The sequence below is a fragment of the Melospiza melodia genome, chromosome 3, assembly GCF_035770615.1.
Source record: "Melospiza melodia melodia isolate bMelMel2 chromosome 3, bMelMel2.pri, whole genome shotgun sequence".
Classification (NCBI taxonomy): domain Eukaryota; kingdom Metazoa; phylum Chordata; class Aves; order Passeriformes; family Passerellidae; genus Melospiza; species Melospiza melodia.
In genome coordinates this window covers 16,907,216-16,925,287 of record NC_086196.1, presented here as the reverse complement: position 1 = coordinate 16,925,287, position 18,072 = coordinate 16,907,216, and the positions used below count along the sequence as shown (strand labels likewise).

Sequence of the window (18,072 nt, the reverse complement as noted above, 5' to 3'; positions counted from 1 at the left end):
GGATGGTGATCACATGTGCTATGACATAGATATCACTATGGGTCTGCTGTGCCATGTCCTGTACTGGCTTAGGAGAAAATCCGATTCCTTCTTCACTTTCCACTCTCTCCTGCAGCTTATCAGTGCTGAAACCTTTGCTGTGGCTCAGATGGTGATCTGCAGAGGCAGACAGAACCATTTCAGACAGCTGTATGAGTATTAGATGCTGCCCATAGCTCTGTGTGGGACTCTAGATTTTAGGACCACCCCAACCTTATGCCAGAATAACATTTTTTGTGGGTGTGAACACACTCTCAGCAACATTGCCCAAATTGCTGTTTCCTGAAGATATTTTCTATGTGGCGTAAAGGACCCAAAGCCACAGACATCGACCCCATTTTGATTACCAAAATATATTATATAAGTTCTTCTGGGAGCTTGTTGCAGTTAACATTAAATCGATTAAGCCACTGCAGTTCAATAATACACGTCTAATGCCGCAGGTACGCTGAGGGCTGCCGGCTGCTGCCTGACACCCAGCAGCCGCGGGCACGGCTCCCCCGAGCACCGCGGAGGGCAGCGGCGGGCTCGGCGTGTGCCGAAGGGGCCGCCGCGGTGCCGTGAGGGCGGCGGGGATGGGCCTCGGCTCCGGCGCCCGCGCACCCCTCGACCCCGCCGTGAGAGGAGAGCTGCGGGCGGGCTGCGCCTCGGGCTCTGAGGGGCAGGGGGTTGGCCGGGGCCAGGAGCGGGACTGCTCCTCTCCGGGGGAGGGCCGGGACAGCTCCGGGCCGCGTCCCCAGGCGTGCACAGCGCCAGGGACAGGCAGCGCCGGTGCCTTCCCCGCCTGGCCGGGGCGGGGCAGGGAGGCGGCCGCTGCCGCCGCTTCCCGGTCGCCCGCTACGGCCCCGGCCGCGCCAGGAACGATGAGCGGCTCCGGCCCGGAGGAGCCGCAGCCCAGCCAGGCGTCGGAGGAGGACCGGCAGCAGGAGGCCGAGCAGGACTGGGCGGCGGCCAAAGCTTTCTACGACAATCTGGTTACCCAGAGGCCCCGGCCGGTGAGTGCGGGCGGGCCGGGGGTCCGGAGCTCGGGCGTCCGGGGGGAGGCTGGGGGCCCGGGGGCTGAGGGCCGCGGGCCGGCGCTACCCTGCGCTCGCTCCGCAGCCCAAGCCCCAGAACGCCATCACGGTGGCCGTGTCCTCCCGAGCCCTCTTCAACCTGGTCGAGGAGCAGCGGATCTACGAAGAGCAAGGAGTGGAGAAGTACGTGGAGTACCAGCAGAAAAACGAGAACATCATCCTCAAGCCCGGACCGGCGTTCTACTTCGTCAAGGTAGCCAGGAGGCGGCCCGGAACGGGTGGCCCGGCGGGGCGGGAGAGGGTGTGGGGTGCGGCGGGGCACGGAGGATGCTGCGAGGCCAAATTTCGGGAAGAGGAGGAGCCCGAAGCCTCCTTCAGCGGAGATAATCCTGCCTCGGGGAGATGCTTTGGGAGCTGTTCTCCCAGCGCCGAGCTCGTCGCGGCGGGGCAGCCCGGGAGCATTGCCCGCATCTCTCTGCGCACCCTGGTCCCGCGGCCACCGCTTCTCTCCCCTCTCCCATTCCCTCTCCTCCTCTCCTGCCCTCCCCTCCCGCCGGCTCTAACGCCGAACGCCTGCGGCAGAGCACGTACTGCTCGCGTCACCAGGACCGGAGTGGTACCCTCAGCATCCCGGTTTGTACCCGGCTCACAGCCCGGGTGTGGGTAAGGAGCAGCCTGCTTTTTCTGCTGGACATGGGGCATATGAAGCGCCTCTCCTTTTAAGACCATTTCTGTCAAGATGAGCCCCAATTTTTTTTTGTTGAAGTTTGTCACAACCTGCTCCCCAAAACCACCCAAAACAAAACAAATAAACCAACTCAGTTACCCTCCTCACCTCAAAAAAGAAAACCAAAACAAAAAACCACCCAAAACACAACCAAACACAAACAGTGTTGATTTTAATTTATTTTGGTCAGCTTTAATTTTTCCTTGCTTTTGTTGTCTCCTTGGAAATTGTTCTTGAGGACCAGCAAAAAAAATGGACTCCCTACTTCTTAGTCAGGGTTTAAGAAGAGCTGAAATGGAATATTTTGCTTTCATTGCACAAGAAAAGAGAAATGGCCAAGGAAAACGCCCTGCAGAATGGAAAGCAAGTGAAATTACAGAAAAGCGAAAAAAGTGAAAAGATGTATGTTTTTGAAGAGCACAGGATTTAGTAGGACTATCTTGAAAAACACTGGCTACAGAGTTAATTTTATGTCCACTTGCTGAGCTTTACCACAACAATTTTAGAAAATTAATGAAATCATAACTAGAAATCATACCTCCAAATCAGAGTTGTGGCAGAACATTTCAGGTTTTAAAATGATTTTCATTACTTCAGTTTTGGCCTCAGGAATTTAAAACATTTTCTTCATTACTAACTTTATGAACATACACATTTATGTCAATACCCATGCTGCTGTAAATATAACATAGCTATTAGTAGCATTAATGACACAAGCACTGTAAAGGTGTTTCTAACATAAAAGTGTGACCATAAAATAATGCACAGTGTACACCAGTGAGGGCAGACTGACTTGGGAATTAACTGCATCTTTTCCTATGTGTAGCAGCCCTGCCAGCACAGTCAGTTTTTAAGCTTAGAGTTCAGTGTCAAATTTAGAGTATAAGCATGATTTGACTCTTTAACTGCTCACACTTTGGAAATCAGAGCTGTTAGCTATGCCCAGCCCAATGCACCTTGACCTCTGTTCCCTTCTGACATGTATTTTTGTTTGAATTCTTTATATTGCTTAGTCACAGGAATCATTAGGCTAAAGAACTGTGGCTTTGTTGAGTCATCCTTTCTACTTGGAGACAAAGAAAGCAAAAAAGAAATAATGTATTTTTCTTTGGGTTCCCTTATTGAAACGTTTAAGATTCTAACTTGAAAGTATTATATCTCATGCTTGTAGTACAGGCCACAGTGTCCTTAGATTGCAAAGTATAAAGACACTGGACAAAAAATGGAATCCCCTCCTCCACTCACCCTTATTCTCTAAAAATTTAAGAAATTGACTGTGTAGTAGAGTATTAACAATAGAAGTGAGTTATGATCACATACTAAGATTTTTTTGTAGGCCTTACACCAGGCTGTAACTTAGAATTTTCCCAAGCACAGTCCCATAATAACATAGCTTTTAAAGGTGAGATTTCCAGAATTTAATTATGAAATCTGTGTTTTAATTCTGAACAACTGGCCTGACTTTTTAAAGCACCTTAATAAAAATCACTCTATCTTGCATTCATTTGATGATTCATTATTGATTTTGTTGCTGCAGTCCCAAAGAATTCCATTCAAGGTCAAGATGAAGTTCTAGATAGGAGAACAGATGGATACAGAGAGAGATGAGCAGATGAAAGGTCAAGGAAATAAGAATGCCAGACTATGGGTATAACATGTTGGCCAATTATCTTAGAAGAGATCTCATATCAAAATCTGTCTCATTCATTGCTGCAATCACAAACTCTCAAGCTAATCATGTTGACATGTGATTTTGTACTCATTACTTAAGGATTGTCTTTGACACCTGATGACCTGAACTGTCAGTAAATCAGTAAAGGGAAATTCCATAGCTCAAAAAAAAAAATTTACTTGCTTCCTTTCAAATGAACCCAAATCAAATGGTTGCTGGGGGCAGCAAAGCAGAAAGGAGTTAAAGAAGTTCAGCAAGTTAAACTATCAGGTATTTTACACCCTCCTTCAAGACAATCCTATCACTAAAAGTACAGTGACTAAGAAAGGAGGCACGCTGGACTATTGACTTCCACATTTCCACCCTGCAGGCACTGGAGCATGTCAATGCCCGGCTTCTCGAGCTGTACCCTGATGATGAGGAACGGTTTGATATTGTCCTGATGACTAATGTCCATGCTCAGGTGGGAGTGAGGCTCATAAACAGCATCAATCACTATGGTAAATAAAATAATTACTGATGTGTAGAATTGCCAGCTGTAACATAATAATATGAATTAATTTTATTCTTCCTGTTCTGACTTTGGGAAAAGCAGCTTCTTGGATATTTATTTTTGGGTGTCAGCATAAGTGAAATAGTATTAGACAGAATTTGATCCAGTGCTCCAGATTTGTCACGTGTGAACCATAACTTCTGAGAAGTCCTTAAACTTTTTCATATTTGGTATCTGTGCTCCCTACACATACATCTTCACAGCAGTTACTCTGCTGTCACAGAGGGAATTTTTTCCCCTAAATTCTTAATGAGGATGAGCTGATCAAACATTGTAATTATTCGAAGTTGTGTAACTTGTTGAAATTAAAATGAATTTTTTTTTTTAAATTTACTGTAAGCTAGGCTAGTGCACCTTTTCATAGGTTCCTTTTACAGGTTTGTAGTGTCAAGCAGAGCCACACCTTGTGCTGTTCTTACTTTAGGCTTAACAATTGAACGTTTCTGTATGACGGGAGGACAGAGCCCCATTGGTTACCTGACTGCGTACCTCACGAACCTGTACCTCTCAGCGGATTCCGACAAAGTGCAGGAAGCTATAGAAGCAGGTTTGAACTGACTTTCTTTTGCTATCTGTTGATATCTTTTGTTATCTGTTGAGCTTGTTCAAAAATTATATACATTGTGTGTCTCACAAAAAGTAGTTCTGCTTTATCAAATGGAGAAAGTCACCACTTTGTGTGGTGCAAGCTTATCACTTACTTTTACTCAACCAAATAAAATCGGTTGATACGGTTCTTCTTTGACTCTTCAGCCTGCTGATAGTGACAACCACTCTACACCTTTGTCTTCTCCCCTTCAAAAACAAGACTCCCACCTCTATTCAACTTCTGTTTGAATAGCATCATCTTTTTGATACAACTTAAAAAAACAACTTCTGTGTCCCATTTTTGTTAAAAAGTAACAAATACTTTGATTGAGTGGTCTCCTTGGCATTCCCTGCTTTTCTCTTATTTGCAGCACAGCTTGGGAAGCAGTTTTATACAGTCTTATGTGAAAGTGGAAGGAAGCATGTCCAAGAAGTTTTGGCAGTGGGACAGCTTCCATGCATTTGTGTTACAGAACAGCCATCTCTAATTAGCTTTTGTGTTTGGATTGCTCACCATACAGAAGGGTCACCACCAATGAGTTGTTGGAACCAAACTGCTGACGGTTTCATGACTGACTCTGCAGGACATGCTAACCGAGGCTCTCTGATCCATTTTCAGGCATTGCATCAGCTACGATGTTCACTGCTAAGAAAGATGTTGTTTACTCGGATACACAGCTAAGGGTGGCTTTTGATGGGGATGCTGTTTTATTTTCTGATGAATCAGAACAGATTTTCAAAGAGCAAGGATTAGATAGATTTTTTGAACATGAACAGCTGAATGAAAATAAGCCTCTTGCACAGGTTTGTATTTCTTTAATTTCTTGTTTAAAGGGAGTTTCCAAAAGATCTGATGATTTTCATTGCTGCTGTATTTCTCTGTTTCCCCCGTGTGGATGTGTTCTTTGTGAAAGCTGATGCCTTTATTTATTTCCTTCTTCAAAGTTAATCTTTAAAATACATGTTTCACATAAAAGAGGCTGCCACTGCAGTCCTTTTACCAGGCCATCACTGCAGTCCTCTCTCATTTCTCTGAGAGAACTGCATATATAAGACAGTGACAAACAGTTGTCTTCTAATAGTATTAGAAAAAGAAATATTTGTACTGATTTCTCTCTTTTTTTTTATCAGAGTAGGTAATGTTAATTTCAAACAGTGAGATATTCTGGTTATTAAAACACGATAATATCTGCTTATTCTCAAGCAGAACTATGCTATTTGTCTAAAAACACAAATGTTTTAACATTAGCTTAAACTGAAAGACCGATTCTGCTATTGTTAAAAATAGTGTAAATTCAGAGTAAAAGCTTTATTTATGAAAGTACTGGACAGTGCAATATATTGCAATTTGAACAAAATTGTCATTTGTTTCTATTAATTGGAATATAGTATAGTCATTAGTCTGGAAAGAGTTCATTGATGGCTTTGTACTAAGTCTTGTACTGTTTTTTTTGCAGGAAAAAAAGTTACAGTTTGTGGTTCATAGCAAAAAGAGTTCCATGTTTTCAATGAACATTTTATTAAAGACTATAATTAAAAATTAATATTGTAAGAGATCTTGTAAACCTTAGTGAGAATTACTTTCCCACTTATCCTACCACGTAGTGTCATGGTTTTAACTTTTTGCCAACATGTGAATTCCTAGTGAGGGTGCAGACCCATTTGGAGATGTTACATAGAGAATTTGTGGAGGAGCACAGCACTGAAAAAAGGAATTCTGTGTTTAACTGGCAGTTTGGAAGAAAGCAAAAGAATTCTTTTGAAAACTGTGGACATATACTTAATATGCTTCTTGTATTTCATACTCAGGGTCCTTTGAAGGGTTTTCTGGAAGACCTGGGGAAGCTCCAGAAGAAGTTCTATGCAAAAAACGAACGACTAAATTGTCCTATAAGGACCTACCTGGTCACAGCCAGAAGTGCAGCGAGCTCTGGAGCCAGAGTGCTGAAGACTCTCCGTAGCTGGGGTCTGGAGATTGATGAGGCCCTTTTCCTGGCAGGAGCACCGAAAGGACCAATCCTGGTGAAAATCCACCCTCACATTTTCTTTGATGACCAGATGTTCCACATTGAAGGAGCACAGAAATTAGGCGCCATAGCCGCGCATGTCCCCTATGGCATTTCTCAGAAGTACCAAAAATCTTCATGACTGGAGGGTGCCATTAAGGATAAGGTTCTTAATTCAGCCAGCCTCTAATCTACCAATAGTTACATCTGAAAACCTCTACATTTGTGTATTGTGAGCACTGTGTCTAAAGATTTAACTTCTGGCTAGAACAGCCTTTAAAGGAAGTTTTTTAATATTGGTAAGTTTTTAATAGAGTTATTTTAATATAGTTCTTAAAGAGTTTAGATTTTTTTACCTGACTGTATCTTAACACTGTGGTTTTGATATTAAGAGATTTGTACTGTTTTTATAGCTTGAGACATATTCTGAAAGACAGAACACTTATAACAGTTATATTTTATCTAAAAAATTGTTGACAGATTATTTATAAGAAAATTCATGCTGCAATGCTGGTTCTTGACAGTTATTTCTGAAGTTCTCAAAAGCACAGTTTACATGTAACTGTTTACCTGTTGGTGGTTTGCTGATTAAATATGTGTTCAGTAGGTCTGTCACCACATGGTTTTGGCTTCTAGTAAAATATTAGTGCATTTGGTTGTGTTTGCACGTATTTTTCTATACTGTTTTCTTATCTTAATAAAGCTGGCTTTACAGAACATTGTCATTTTTCTGTGTAGAGCTTTTAGCATAGTTTCCTAGGCAGAGTTTGTGTAATTAAAATGTTCCTGATGTTTGGAACCAGAAGTGACCACTTTCCGTCTAATCTGAGAACTAGAGGTCTCACCTTGACCCAACATACTTCACAAAACTGGGTAGAAGTCTGAGGTGCTGTGTCTTGGCTGGGACAAAGGCTGAAGCTTTAGAGTACACCTCCATAACAGCAGATAATCTCCCTGGAAATAATACTGTTGATGGAACTACTTTCTTCTTAACTAGATTCCCTGAGGATTTACAACTGTTCTGTGATCTGCGTGAACTCAATTTGGCAACTTCTCATGAGTTTCCAGGGGACAGGTGCCTGTTGCTGCATGACTTCATATTTACACCATAGGTCTATTCTCTCTCTTTTATACTAAATTCCTGTATCTCATTGTTATCCATGTAACTAAGTGATCTCCAAAAGACACCACTAACATCTGTCAGGTGGTGTGTTTGCTCTCTTTCTCTCCCTACTGGAACAACTGTCCTGTTTTATTATTTATTGTTGTCATATATTCATACCAGAAGAGACAAAACCAAAAGAATGTGCTTTGCAGTGGGAGTAGAAATGGTGAATCAAGTTTGTCATGATCTGTGGTTCCTGGGGGAATTCGGCCCAGGATCTCACGTTAGCCTCTGAAAGTTTGGTCTCCTCTGTCCAGATGAACTGTCCTGGTATTATAGAAAGCTCCACTGCATCAATTATGGTTTGCCTCCCAGGAACACAGGCAATCATTTAAATGTTCTGGGTCCAAGCCACAAAGTTCTTTGGAAGCAAAGGCAAAAGCCTTGATCCTGCATGAAACACAAATAGAGTTGGAAAGGTTTTCAAGTGTTCACACCAGTATGTGATGTCGATGGGATGCACTGCAGATTTCTGGTGTACTTGGAGCTTCGTATGTGCTAAAGGCTTGGTGCCCAAAACGTATCACATTTCCCAGCCCAGCCAGGAGGTGAGGAAGACAAGAATTAACTGAGGCCTGGTCATTGTCTGCCAGGATGGGATAGAGTTACCAAATGGAGATTATGAAAAATGTTATTAGCAGATGTTTTTATGTGAGAGATCAGACTCCACAAGGAATTCAAAAATATTCCTTAGCTGTGGAATATAAATTGTGTGTGTACCACAAAAGCATGGCTGCAAATTTCAGAAAGACCAGTCCTGCCTTTTTGAAGCAGAACATGTATTATCTGGTTTTCATCCATGCATTGTTAGAGCTGTAGAGGTTGGGTGCAGGAAATAAAACTGGCATTTGACTCCCACTGAACAATCACGTCTTGATAATGAGAAGGTTAATGGAATCCTTAATCCCTGTAGGAGTGCAGAGGTGAATCTCATACCTGACAGGGCAAGCATGCAAATCAGTGAATAAATTGGAAGCTGAGTCATGTGTTCTATTATGTTTACCTTTATTTCCAACAAACCATCCATGTACAACAAGAATGAAACCTACTGGCCAGGACACCAGAGCTTCCAAGTATTTTTTTGATCTGTGCACACACAGTACTAGGGGACTCCCTCTTGCAGTGTCCTCCTGACAGCACTAAGGCTTTTACACACTAAGGTGTGTAAAAAGAGTTCACAAATCTACTATTCCAGTAGAATTTACATTCTTAGTCACAGAATTCAAGTTGACATTAAAGATCAGAAACTGATGTTAAGGCCCACACTTTTCCTAAATTAGTTGAGCAAAATGCTCGTAGATGTTTCAGATCATACACTGTCCTTTGATTGTCAGGCAACTGTCCCCAGGCTCAATGGCTGCTTCTCTGCATATCCAGCTGGCAGCATGGTGGTGGAGTGGAGCCTACTAGTACATGCAAGTACCTTCCAGACTAATCTGGATGTTTGGGAGAATCAGCTTGCCAAGCATCCTCTGCCTGTTAAAATTATTTTCTTCTGCTCCAAGGCACAGCTTAGCTAGTGGACCGAAATAATCTTTTTCAAGAAAATTCTGTGAAGTGGGGTGGGAGCTGCGGGAAAGTGTTTTCTATTTTTGTAGACATAGAAGAGAATTGTCTCTTAATAGCATTCCAATCCACAAAACAAAACAAACAAGCAAACAACAACAGCCACAAAACTCACCAAAAAATTTCTTGCTTCTCACGCTTATCAGGCTTCCATGAGTTTATGCCCTTGTAACCCTAAGCTAGTCACAATTAAAACAGCAGAAATATTTTTCAGTAGGGAAATAGAGAGAACTGTCCTTTATCATTCTGTTTTCAACACTGAAAGACAGATTCATGAAAAGGAAATTGTCATCCTAGACAAAATCTGGGGAGGACTAGTAATAACACAGATGGATTGTGTACAAACAGAGCTCCATCAGGGAAACCCAGTTCTTGTTCCCGTAGTTTCCAGGTTCCTGCACCGCATAAGAGTCCAGGAAAGACAGTAAGTCAAATGTGAATGTCTCCAACTGCTACCAATTCCTGTGGAGAAAAATGTTATAAATAGGATTCTGAAGGTGGCTTCAGATTTTTGTTTTACAGAACATAGTCTCAGAGTGTGTTTGATATTTCCCATCACCATATTCCCAGTTCCTTCCCATCTTTAAGACACCCTTTTAATTTCCAGGCTAGCATGTCATCTGAAGGACCAAAAAAATAAAGTATTTCAGATCAAAAAATTTGAGATAGTCATCCTCACATATCTTCCAGCATGCATTCTGGACTGTGGTCTGAGGATATGGGATTCAGAGGGCTCCTACATTCTGAGGAGGATCCTCAGGTACCCCCTCAGGCTTCTCTGCCAGATCCTGTAACTTGCACTGGCCACTAAACACAACCTTGAGTGCAATAGAGGGGTACAGACATCTGTGGAGCAGGTCAATGCCAGAAGAAATAATTTCCAGTTATCATGCTCAGTATCTGGGATCAACATCTGGATGGACACATCATTCCTGCCTGCACGAGCAGCTTCTGATCACCACGAGCTCCTGAGTACAATGCTCCTTGCACTGAAGGCTGGACAGATATCAACACAGGCAGCACCCTCGGGGCAGTGCCCTCTCCAACACATCTGCGGCCTTCTAAGTAGGGTCATCTCCAGTCATCAGAGATGACTGGAGAGTCCTCACAGCCAGGTGATGAACAGCAGATTCTTTACCTCCCACCAGGACGATTTCTTACAGAATGAATCTGTTCCTCCAACAGGGCGTTTCCTGGTTCTCCTATTTTGACATCTCTTTGGCAACTACTCTTCCTTCCTCATGGTCCTTGACTTGGGTGTGGCTGCAACGCCCCCCAGTACATGTTTACTGTGAGAAAAACATATGGAAGAACACCCCAACATGGCTCTTACACCACGTTAAGGATGTAAAATTTCACATTTCATTCACAGATGCAATGGTGTGGCCTGGCTAAAATACCCTTTGGTGTCACCATGAGGCTCACAATGGAGTGAAGGGCTGAGAATGAAGAAAGTGTTTTTTGTAGTGAAGACAAAGACAGAAGAGGTTTGTCAACAAATCTGGAGTGTTTAGAAGGTGTGCTGCCTATACAGCCTTTAAACTGCCTGAGAAGTGTGAGAGACAGTCAGAAAAGACATGGTAAGGGTACTTCCAGAGGAATCTGCTGTTTCTGCTGCTGTAACATGAGCTGAGGTCAGCCTCAGAACTGACTGCAGCCATGTGACAGCCTGCAGGTAGCACCAACATGTGACAGTTCAGGGGAGCTTGTTATTGCAAACAGTTGTCATGTCCAGACAAGCCACAAGGGACCTGATTAAAGGCTCATGGGTTTCCTCTTGGTTTCTTAGTCATTTCCCCAAACATGCCAGGTCTTGATTCAGGACAGACATGCTCCTTATCAGCCAAGTCAAACTTGTTTCTTGTCTCCCTGTATTCTTCTGCTTGCTGTCCTCATCACAAACTTCTCTTAATCTGTGTTGTTCTGTCCTCTTTGACTCTTATCTTATTCCTAAATCTGCAATGAAATCCAGAAGTGTGGTTTTAGGGTGGTTTTTGGAGAGTTTTTATTTGTTTAGTCAGTTGTTTTTGTTGCTGTTGTTGTTGGGGTTTTTTTTTGTTTGTTTTGTTTTAACCTACCTTGCTCTTGATTTAAATTGAGTTACCTTTTAATTCTCTCTCTGTATATTTCTACTACTGACTCTCCGATGGCTAGAGTGAAAAGGACTTTGAGTGGGTGAACCTCAGTGGCCACTCCTGCCTCCCTCAATGGGTTCATGATGCCCGGGTTGGGATCATCAGGGTGGTTGGGATTAGTAACAGTGCCTAGAAACATGACATGAAGTCGGTGGCTGAAAACAGATTTTGGGTTAAGGATTCACAACAAAGTTGGCAGAGGTGAGGGGCCGCCCAAGAGCTTCAGCAGCAACAGCTAAAGACGTTCAATCAGCCCCCAACGCGTGCTGGTACTCGCACTCGCACTTGGGCCGGTCGAGCCCCGCTAGGTTTGTCTCCGCCCAGCTCCGCAGCCCGGGGCGGTCCCGCGGAAGGGCAGCGGAGCCCTCAGGGCTCGCAGCCCCGCCCGGCCCCGCCCCGTCAGGGCCGCGCTGCGGGCACCGGGCCCGGCCCCGGGCAGCGCGCAGGCTCCCGAGCCGCTCCGGACCACAAGCCCCAGCAGGCCCCGCGCGGCCCGGCCAGGCCCGGCATGGCCGCGGCGCTGCCGGCGCTGGTGCTGGGCGCGGGGCTGCTGGTGGCCGCCTGGCGCTGGCTGCGCGGCGCGGCGCGGCCCGGGCGCGGCGGCTCCATGCGGGGCAAGACCGTCATCATCACCGGCGCCAACAGCGGGCTGGGCCGGGCGGCGGCGGCCGAGCTGCTGCGGATGCGGGCCCGCGTCATCATGGGCTGCCGCGACCGGGCTCGGGCCGAGCGGGCGGCCCGCGAGATCCGGGCCGAGGTGGGCGAGCGGGCGGACGGCGGGGGCGAGCTGGTGGTGCGGGAGCTGGACCTGGCCTCGCTGCGCTCCGTGCGCGCCTTCTGCCACCGCGTCCTGCAGGTACGGCCGGGCCCGCGGCTCCCCGGCCCCGCTGCCCCGGCCCGGGGAGGGCACGGCAGGCGCGGGCTGGGCGGTGCTGGTGGCGGTCTCTGGGCTCCCTGGTGGCTCCCGGGTTTCCGTGGGGGTTGGACGAGGCGGTCCCTGCGGCCAACAGCGCGCTCGGGGGCTGGGAAATCGCTGAGGTCACCGCAGGGTGAAGAAGGTGTAAGCAAACAGGCCGTGAATTGGCTCCTGGAAGCATGAACTTCGTGATAGTTTGGTCTGTTTTGGTTTAAAATATTCTAGATCTTTTCTGTTCTGGGAAGGCAATGCTTGTTTCTATGTGAAATAAATGATTTTTCTTATTTTCTCTCTGAATTAACTAGTTTAACCTTTGTTGGTTTAAATTAGTGTTACAGCTCAGCCTTGCCACCAGAAAAAGAAAAGTTGCCAAGTGCACTACTGACATGCTCCAGACATTCTTCTGCTGCCTCCTTAGGTTGTATCCCCACAAGGATTTAAGTCTCTCACCCACCACCAGCAGAAGCTAGTCAATAGACATTTTTGAATATATAAAATTTTTGCAGATTCCATAAAAACCTCAGTTCAAGGGGAATGGGGACATCCAATTGCTTTGCCTGACAGAAATGCTGCTAGATTTGTAGAGCAAAGGGAAGCACTGTTGGAGGCATTATTTCATTCCCACCAAAAGCATCTTTTGGGACTTTGATCTCACCACATCTAGCTACTCAAGTCAGGAGACATGAAGTCATGGGGAGCCAAGCTTAATAAGTTCTGCTGCTGCTCAGGGATTTGTTAAGTACTTAAAAGATGCTCAGACCCTATTGCAAGAGGTGAAGAAAACATGGACTATATAGTATTAATTTTAAAACTGCCTTTTTTAAAGTTAAGTTCTCCAGTAGGACACTTTGTAGTCTATATATATATATATATATATCCAGTGGTAAGGTCTAATCCTGTTTCAATGCTGTGGGAAAATCTGCATAAATGAAAGGATATAAAATTTGTGTAATAAGCACACAGCTAAAAGAAAATACATACTGTTTAACTTTTAGGCATTATATCTTTAATAGTACAAATTATCAGAGTGGCTCTTAAATAGAGAAACAGATAAAGGAAAAGAGAGTGTGCTATCTTCAGAGTATTGCTGATGCCTGCGTTATAACTTGAATGCACTTGAATGACAAGGGATGCACACTCAAGAGATACTTTCAAGAACTTTTCCACCCAAGTTTATGTTATTTACCTTCCCTATCTTTGAGTCCTTTTTGGAGCTGTTATTTTGGGATTTGTTTGAGGGTTCTTGTGGTTTTTTGTTTGACATAAAGAAGATATAAACATCAGCAGGATGGAGAGACAGTGCACTCCCACTGCTTAGCCTTATTTGTGGGAGCTTTACTTTGCATGACTGAAAGTGATTATATCTCTCACTCCTTAGTCTCACTGAAAAAAAAATCAAGGACTAAGATGTTGGAGGGTTCAATGGGAAAATGGAGAAAGTGAAAGTGAGCTTAGAGGCTGGAGGGAATATCACTGGCCATCAAAGCAATGTTTTGTGCACTCTGCTGCCCTTGGTTGTGGTAGCTGCCTTCTTGGCATTGATCACATACCTCTAGGTTATTTGCATGTAGGAATTTCACAGAATTGCAAGTGTGGAGGTCTTGCTTCTTGAAGTGTTAAGTCTTGCAAACGAAATCCTCCAGTCAGATGTTTTTCACTAAAGAAGAAAGGAGAATCGCTTCAGTGAGCAGTTCTGCAGTCAGTGCTTCTTCACTCCTGTCCTGATTTAGTGATAGTAACTGACCATTGTGTCCCTTTGGGTGAAGAGGAGAAGTGAGTTTGGTGCTCTTTGGATCATGTCTTTGGGACCCAGTTATGTGAAACACTGAGCAGCCACATGTTCCACGGAAATCAGTCTGAGGTTGAAGTACTTGAAGTTTTGAGTGATCAGATACCCGCACCTTTAACTGAATGCCAAGTGCAAATTTGGGGTTTGCTTTTTGTATCTTTGCTGCTAATGGCAATGAAATAAAAGGGAAATGATGCAGAAGTCATTTATGAGGGTCTCTATTTTTATCATCAAAATGGTTCAAGATTGTCTCAGCTTGCCTTCCAGTCCCTGTGTTGAGTTTAAAGAATTAAAGGCAAAGAAAACTCCCAGTGCTCTTAGAGAAAATGAATACCTTTGCCTCTGATTCATGCAAGCATAAATTGTTCTTTCAGAGTCTTTTGTCAGAGGTGGGTAAGAGTGTTGAATTCAGAGCTTATTTATGCAGCTTACTTTTAACTTGGGTTTTTAATTTTTTTTTAATTACAGTTTTGGGTAAATTGGAGAGCTCTTAATTTTTGAGTGGATTCTGGAGCATGAAGTGCATGATGCATATATCTAAGTTATCAATGCCATCTCTCTGTTAATTACTTATATTTTCTGATCCTGGAGAGTGTGACATATATCCTTGAGTCTGATTTTTACTAACCTGAACCAGAACAGTGGTCCATCAAATCTCATGTGCCACGCACCTCATAGAGCCTCCATTCCTTAGTTCCTGAGTAGACCTATTGGACTCAAGTGATGTGAAATGTCTTACTTCTCTATGAGTCCTGCTCCATACTTCTCATCCAGCAGCAAAGTGATATGTACTGGTTTTAAAGTAAGACAAGTTTAAAGCCATGAAAACATTATTTGGCAGAGTTTTTCATATCATCCCAGTGAGAAGATGGGTCTACAGTGTAATGGTTCCTCTTCAGCCCTGAGGTTAATTCCTTGTGCTCCATGCTTGTGTGTCTTCTGCACACTAGATCCCTCTGCTACAGCAGAGATTTGCCATAAATTAATGTGTGTCCTCTTGCAGTTCAAAAGACAGGTTGCTTTATGAAGAGGAAAAAAATGCTCACAAAGGTAATTTATCACTGAATTGCTGTAGAAAAAGCTGCTCTTGGAGAAGGCAGTGGTTTTTCTTTGCCTGCATTAGAAGTTGATACAGACTTCCTCTCAGGTACTTGCATCCTACCAGGGTCCAGTGCACAGTTAGTGGTAGTTCAACTTAACGGTGTTTTTTTCCCAGCAATGCTTTAAGAGAATGTCAGAAAGTTACAATTCAGAAAACTAGAAATTAAATTATTTCTATTTTAACAGTCCCCAATGAGAACTTGAAGCATAGTAATGTTATATGTGGGACTTCTAAACCTGAATGATTTTTTTTTCTTTCTTTTTTTTAAAGGAAGAGTCAAGGCTGGATGTTTTGATAAATAATGCAGGGATATTCCAGTGTCCATACATGAAGACAGAGGATGGTTTTGAGATGCAATTTGGTGTAAACCACTTGGGCCACTTCTTGCTCACCAACCTTCTTCTGGGCCTCCTCAAAAATTCTGCCCCAAGCAGAATTGTTGTAGTGTCCTCAAAGCTTTACAAATATGGAGAGATCAACTTTGAAGACTTGAACAGTGAAATAAGCTACAACAAAAGCTTTTGTTACAGCCGAAGTAAACTGGCCAACATCTTATTTGCCAGGGAGCTGGCCCGTCGGCTGGAAGGGACGGGAGTCACTGTCAACTCCCTTCATCCTGGGATTGTCAGAACAAATCTGGGCAGACATGTGAATATTCCTTTGCTGGCCAAACCTCTGTTCAACTTGGTGTCGTGGGCTTTCTTCAAAACGCCTCTGGAAGGAGCCCAGACATCTATTTATTTGGCCTCTTCTCCTGACGTCGAGGGCGTGTCAGGAAAGTATTTTGGAGATTGCAAAGAGGAAGAACTTCTGCCCAAAGCCATGGATGACTTGGTTGCAAGAAAATTATGGGATATCAGTGAAGTGATGGTTGGCTTACTGAAGTAAGTGACAGGGACTGTCTGCAAAAAGAATGCAGATAGCTATGCAGTGCATTTTGGCAGCAGTGAAATTCTCACTGTAAATGCTGTGGGAATACAGAATTTTGCCCAGTAAGTATGAAATAAGAGAGTGATTTATTTTGGAACTCTGTTTTGAAATGAAAGACAATCTTCAAGAGGCACAAGCATTCAGAGAAATTTTTTTAAAAATTGTGAGTGTGAATATAATTTCTGGTTAAATCTGCTTAGAAACTCATGTTTTACAAATAAAAATTAAGCAGAAGTTTGTTTTGCAATATATAAACATATTTGTCAATACATATCTTGTTGGACAATGCAGGGTACTGATGGTGAAACACTTCTGTAAAAAATTATTTGAAAATAAGTCTTAATAATAGTCATCTTTTTTTGAGCCATCACAATGCCAAATGGAATTAAGAGTTTTCCTGATATCTTGCACTGTAATTGCTGAGGCCTGTGAGTGCCTTTCAAAGGCTTTCAGCCCCATGGTTCAGTGAACAAAATCGTTGAGCCATGCTGAGTTTTGCTATGAAGCACAAAGTCAGCTATTTTGTGATGTTGCTGCTGTTCAGTGTGTAAGTACACTTGGTTGTGCAAGTTGTATTTTTATTTTCACGTGTGTTGAACTTGCTGTTTCTTGAAACCTTGGGTTTCATTAAAAGGGTAGTTGCAAAATGTATAATGGTCTTGGTAGGGCTTTGCATGGCATGAACTGTGTAAGACCTCATGCAAATTAGACTGAGGAGAATAAGCTGCTCAGTGTGTTTGGCTTGACTGATGGCACTTTAACTCAGTAATGAGGTTCCATAAATGTCTCATACAGCTGACTGAGTATTCTTTAATAAAATCTTTTAAAAAGAAGACATAGCATTATTCTTTTATTGTGGGAGATGTGTCAGAAACCGGCAGCCTTGATAGAGTAGCCTTGTTTCAAAGCAGAACATGAACCCATGTGTTGGTTTAGGGAGCCTGTGCTGTGGGGCTGGTAGAAATAAAATGGGCCCCAATGAAACAATGAAATACGCATGTGTTGAGTGAGTCTGTACTGATTTCTTTTTTTTTTTTTTTTTTTTTTGTTCATGTAACTTATGATTTCATGTTGGCATGCCATTTTTGTTTGGTCTACATTATTAAAAAGTTCTAGTAGTTAGGATATATAGTATGAATATGGAAGAATGGTTTAGAGTGATCTATATTACTGTTACTCAAAGGAAGGAGAATCAGTAATAAATTATATATTCAGTAGTTCCTTAGTTATAAATACATCAATTCTGCACTTCAGGTGGTGCCCTACTAATTTTTAAAAATTGTTTCTCTGTTTACTTGGACTCTCAGCATACTTTAGCTTTTGCACAGTGGAGTGGACTTGATCTTGCCTTCCTATTCCCCAGCAAGAGTCTATACTGGGTGACATGGGTGGGGCAGAAAGCAGCATTCCAGAAAATCAGAAGGCAAGCTGAAAAGCAGAGCAGGTTTGTAAAATCATGGAACAGGTTGAACTTTGCACTACTCACTGTAAGGCAAGGTGTAGAAGTGAATGTGTTGTCAAAGCACATGTCAGTGTTGAACAGAGTTCTCTAAGTGATGCAGAGGGAGTTGTGCTACACACTTAAAGAAGTCCAGCTTTGATCTTCAGTGATGCATTTCACATTTTAACTTTTAACACTTGTGAATAGCTGCAAGCAGCACCTTTAACAGGCAGCTAAAGAATGACGGCTTCATTAACTTCTGTGTAAAGAGTTACAGAGGAGCTGAGCCAAACCAGTCAATACTACTGTAGCAATTCTAAAGAAACACTACTGCATCGTGCCTCTGCTGAAATGTGTGGGCATTTTTTACAAGGAGAGCCTTGGATGCAAAGGTGTTCAGTGGAGAGGATGATTATCCTCAAAATAA

General features: G+C 43.4%; 2 protein-coding genes across 2 annotated transcripts; both read left to right on the top strand.

Moving 5' to 3' along the window:
• Positions 1–614: 614 nt before the first annotated feature.
• On the top strand, positions 615–7,318 carry NT5C1B (5'-nucleotidase, cytosolic IB). The gene is made up of 6 exons (XM_063150881.1): positions 615–1,034; positions 1,141–1,308; positions 3,825–3,954; positions 4,432–4,554; positions 5,215–5,399; positions 6,405–7,318. The coding sequence occupies exons 1-6, from the start codon at positions 615–617 to the stop codon at positions 6,741–6,743; spliced, it is 1,365 nt and encodes a 454-aa protein (XP_063006951.1). The 3' UTR covers positions 6,744–7,318.
• A 4,657-nt stretch (positions 7,319–11,975) lies between these two features.
• On the top strand, positions 11,976–17,037 carry RDH14 (retinol dehydrogenase 14). The gene is made up of 2 exons (XM_063150882.1): positions 11,976–12,323; positions 15,545–17,037. The coding sequence occupies exons 1-2, from the start codon at positions 11,976–11,978 to the stop codon at positions 16,160–16,162; spliced, it is 966 nt and encodes a 321-aa protein (XP_063006952.1). The 3' UTR covers positions 16,163–17,037.
• Positions 17,038–18,072: the final 1,035 nt, after the last annotated feature.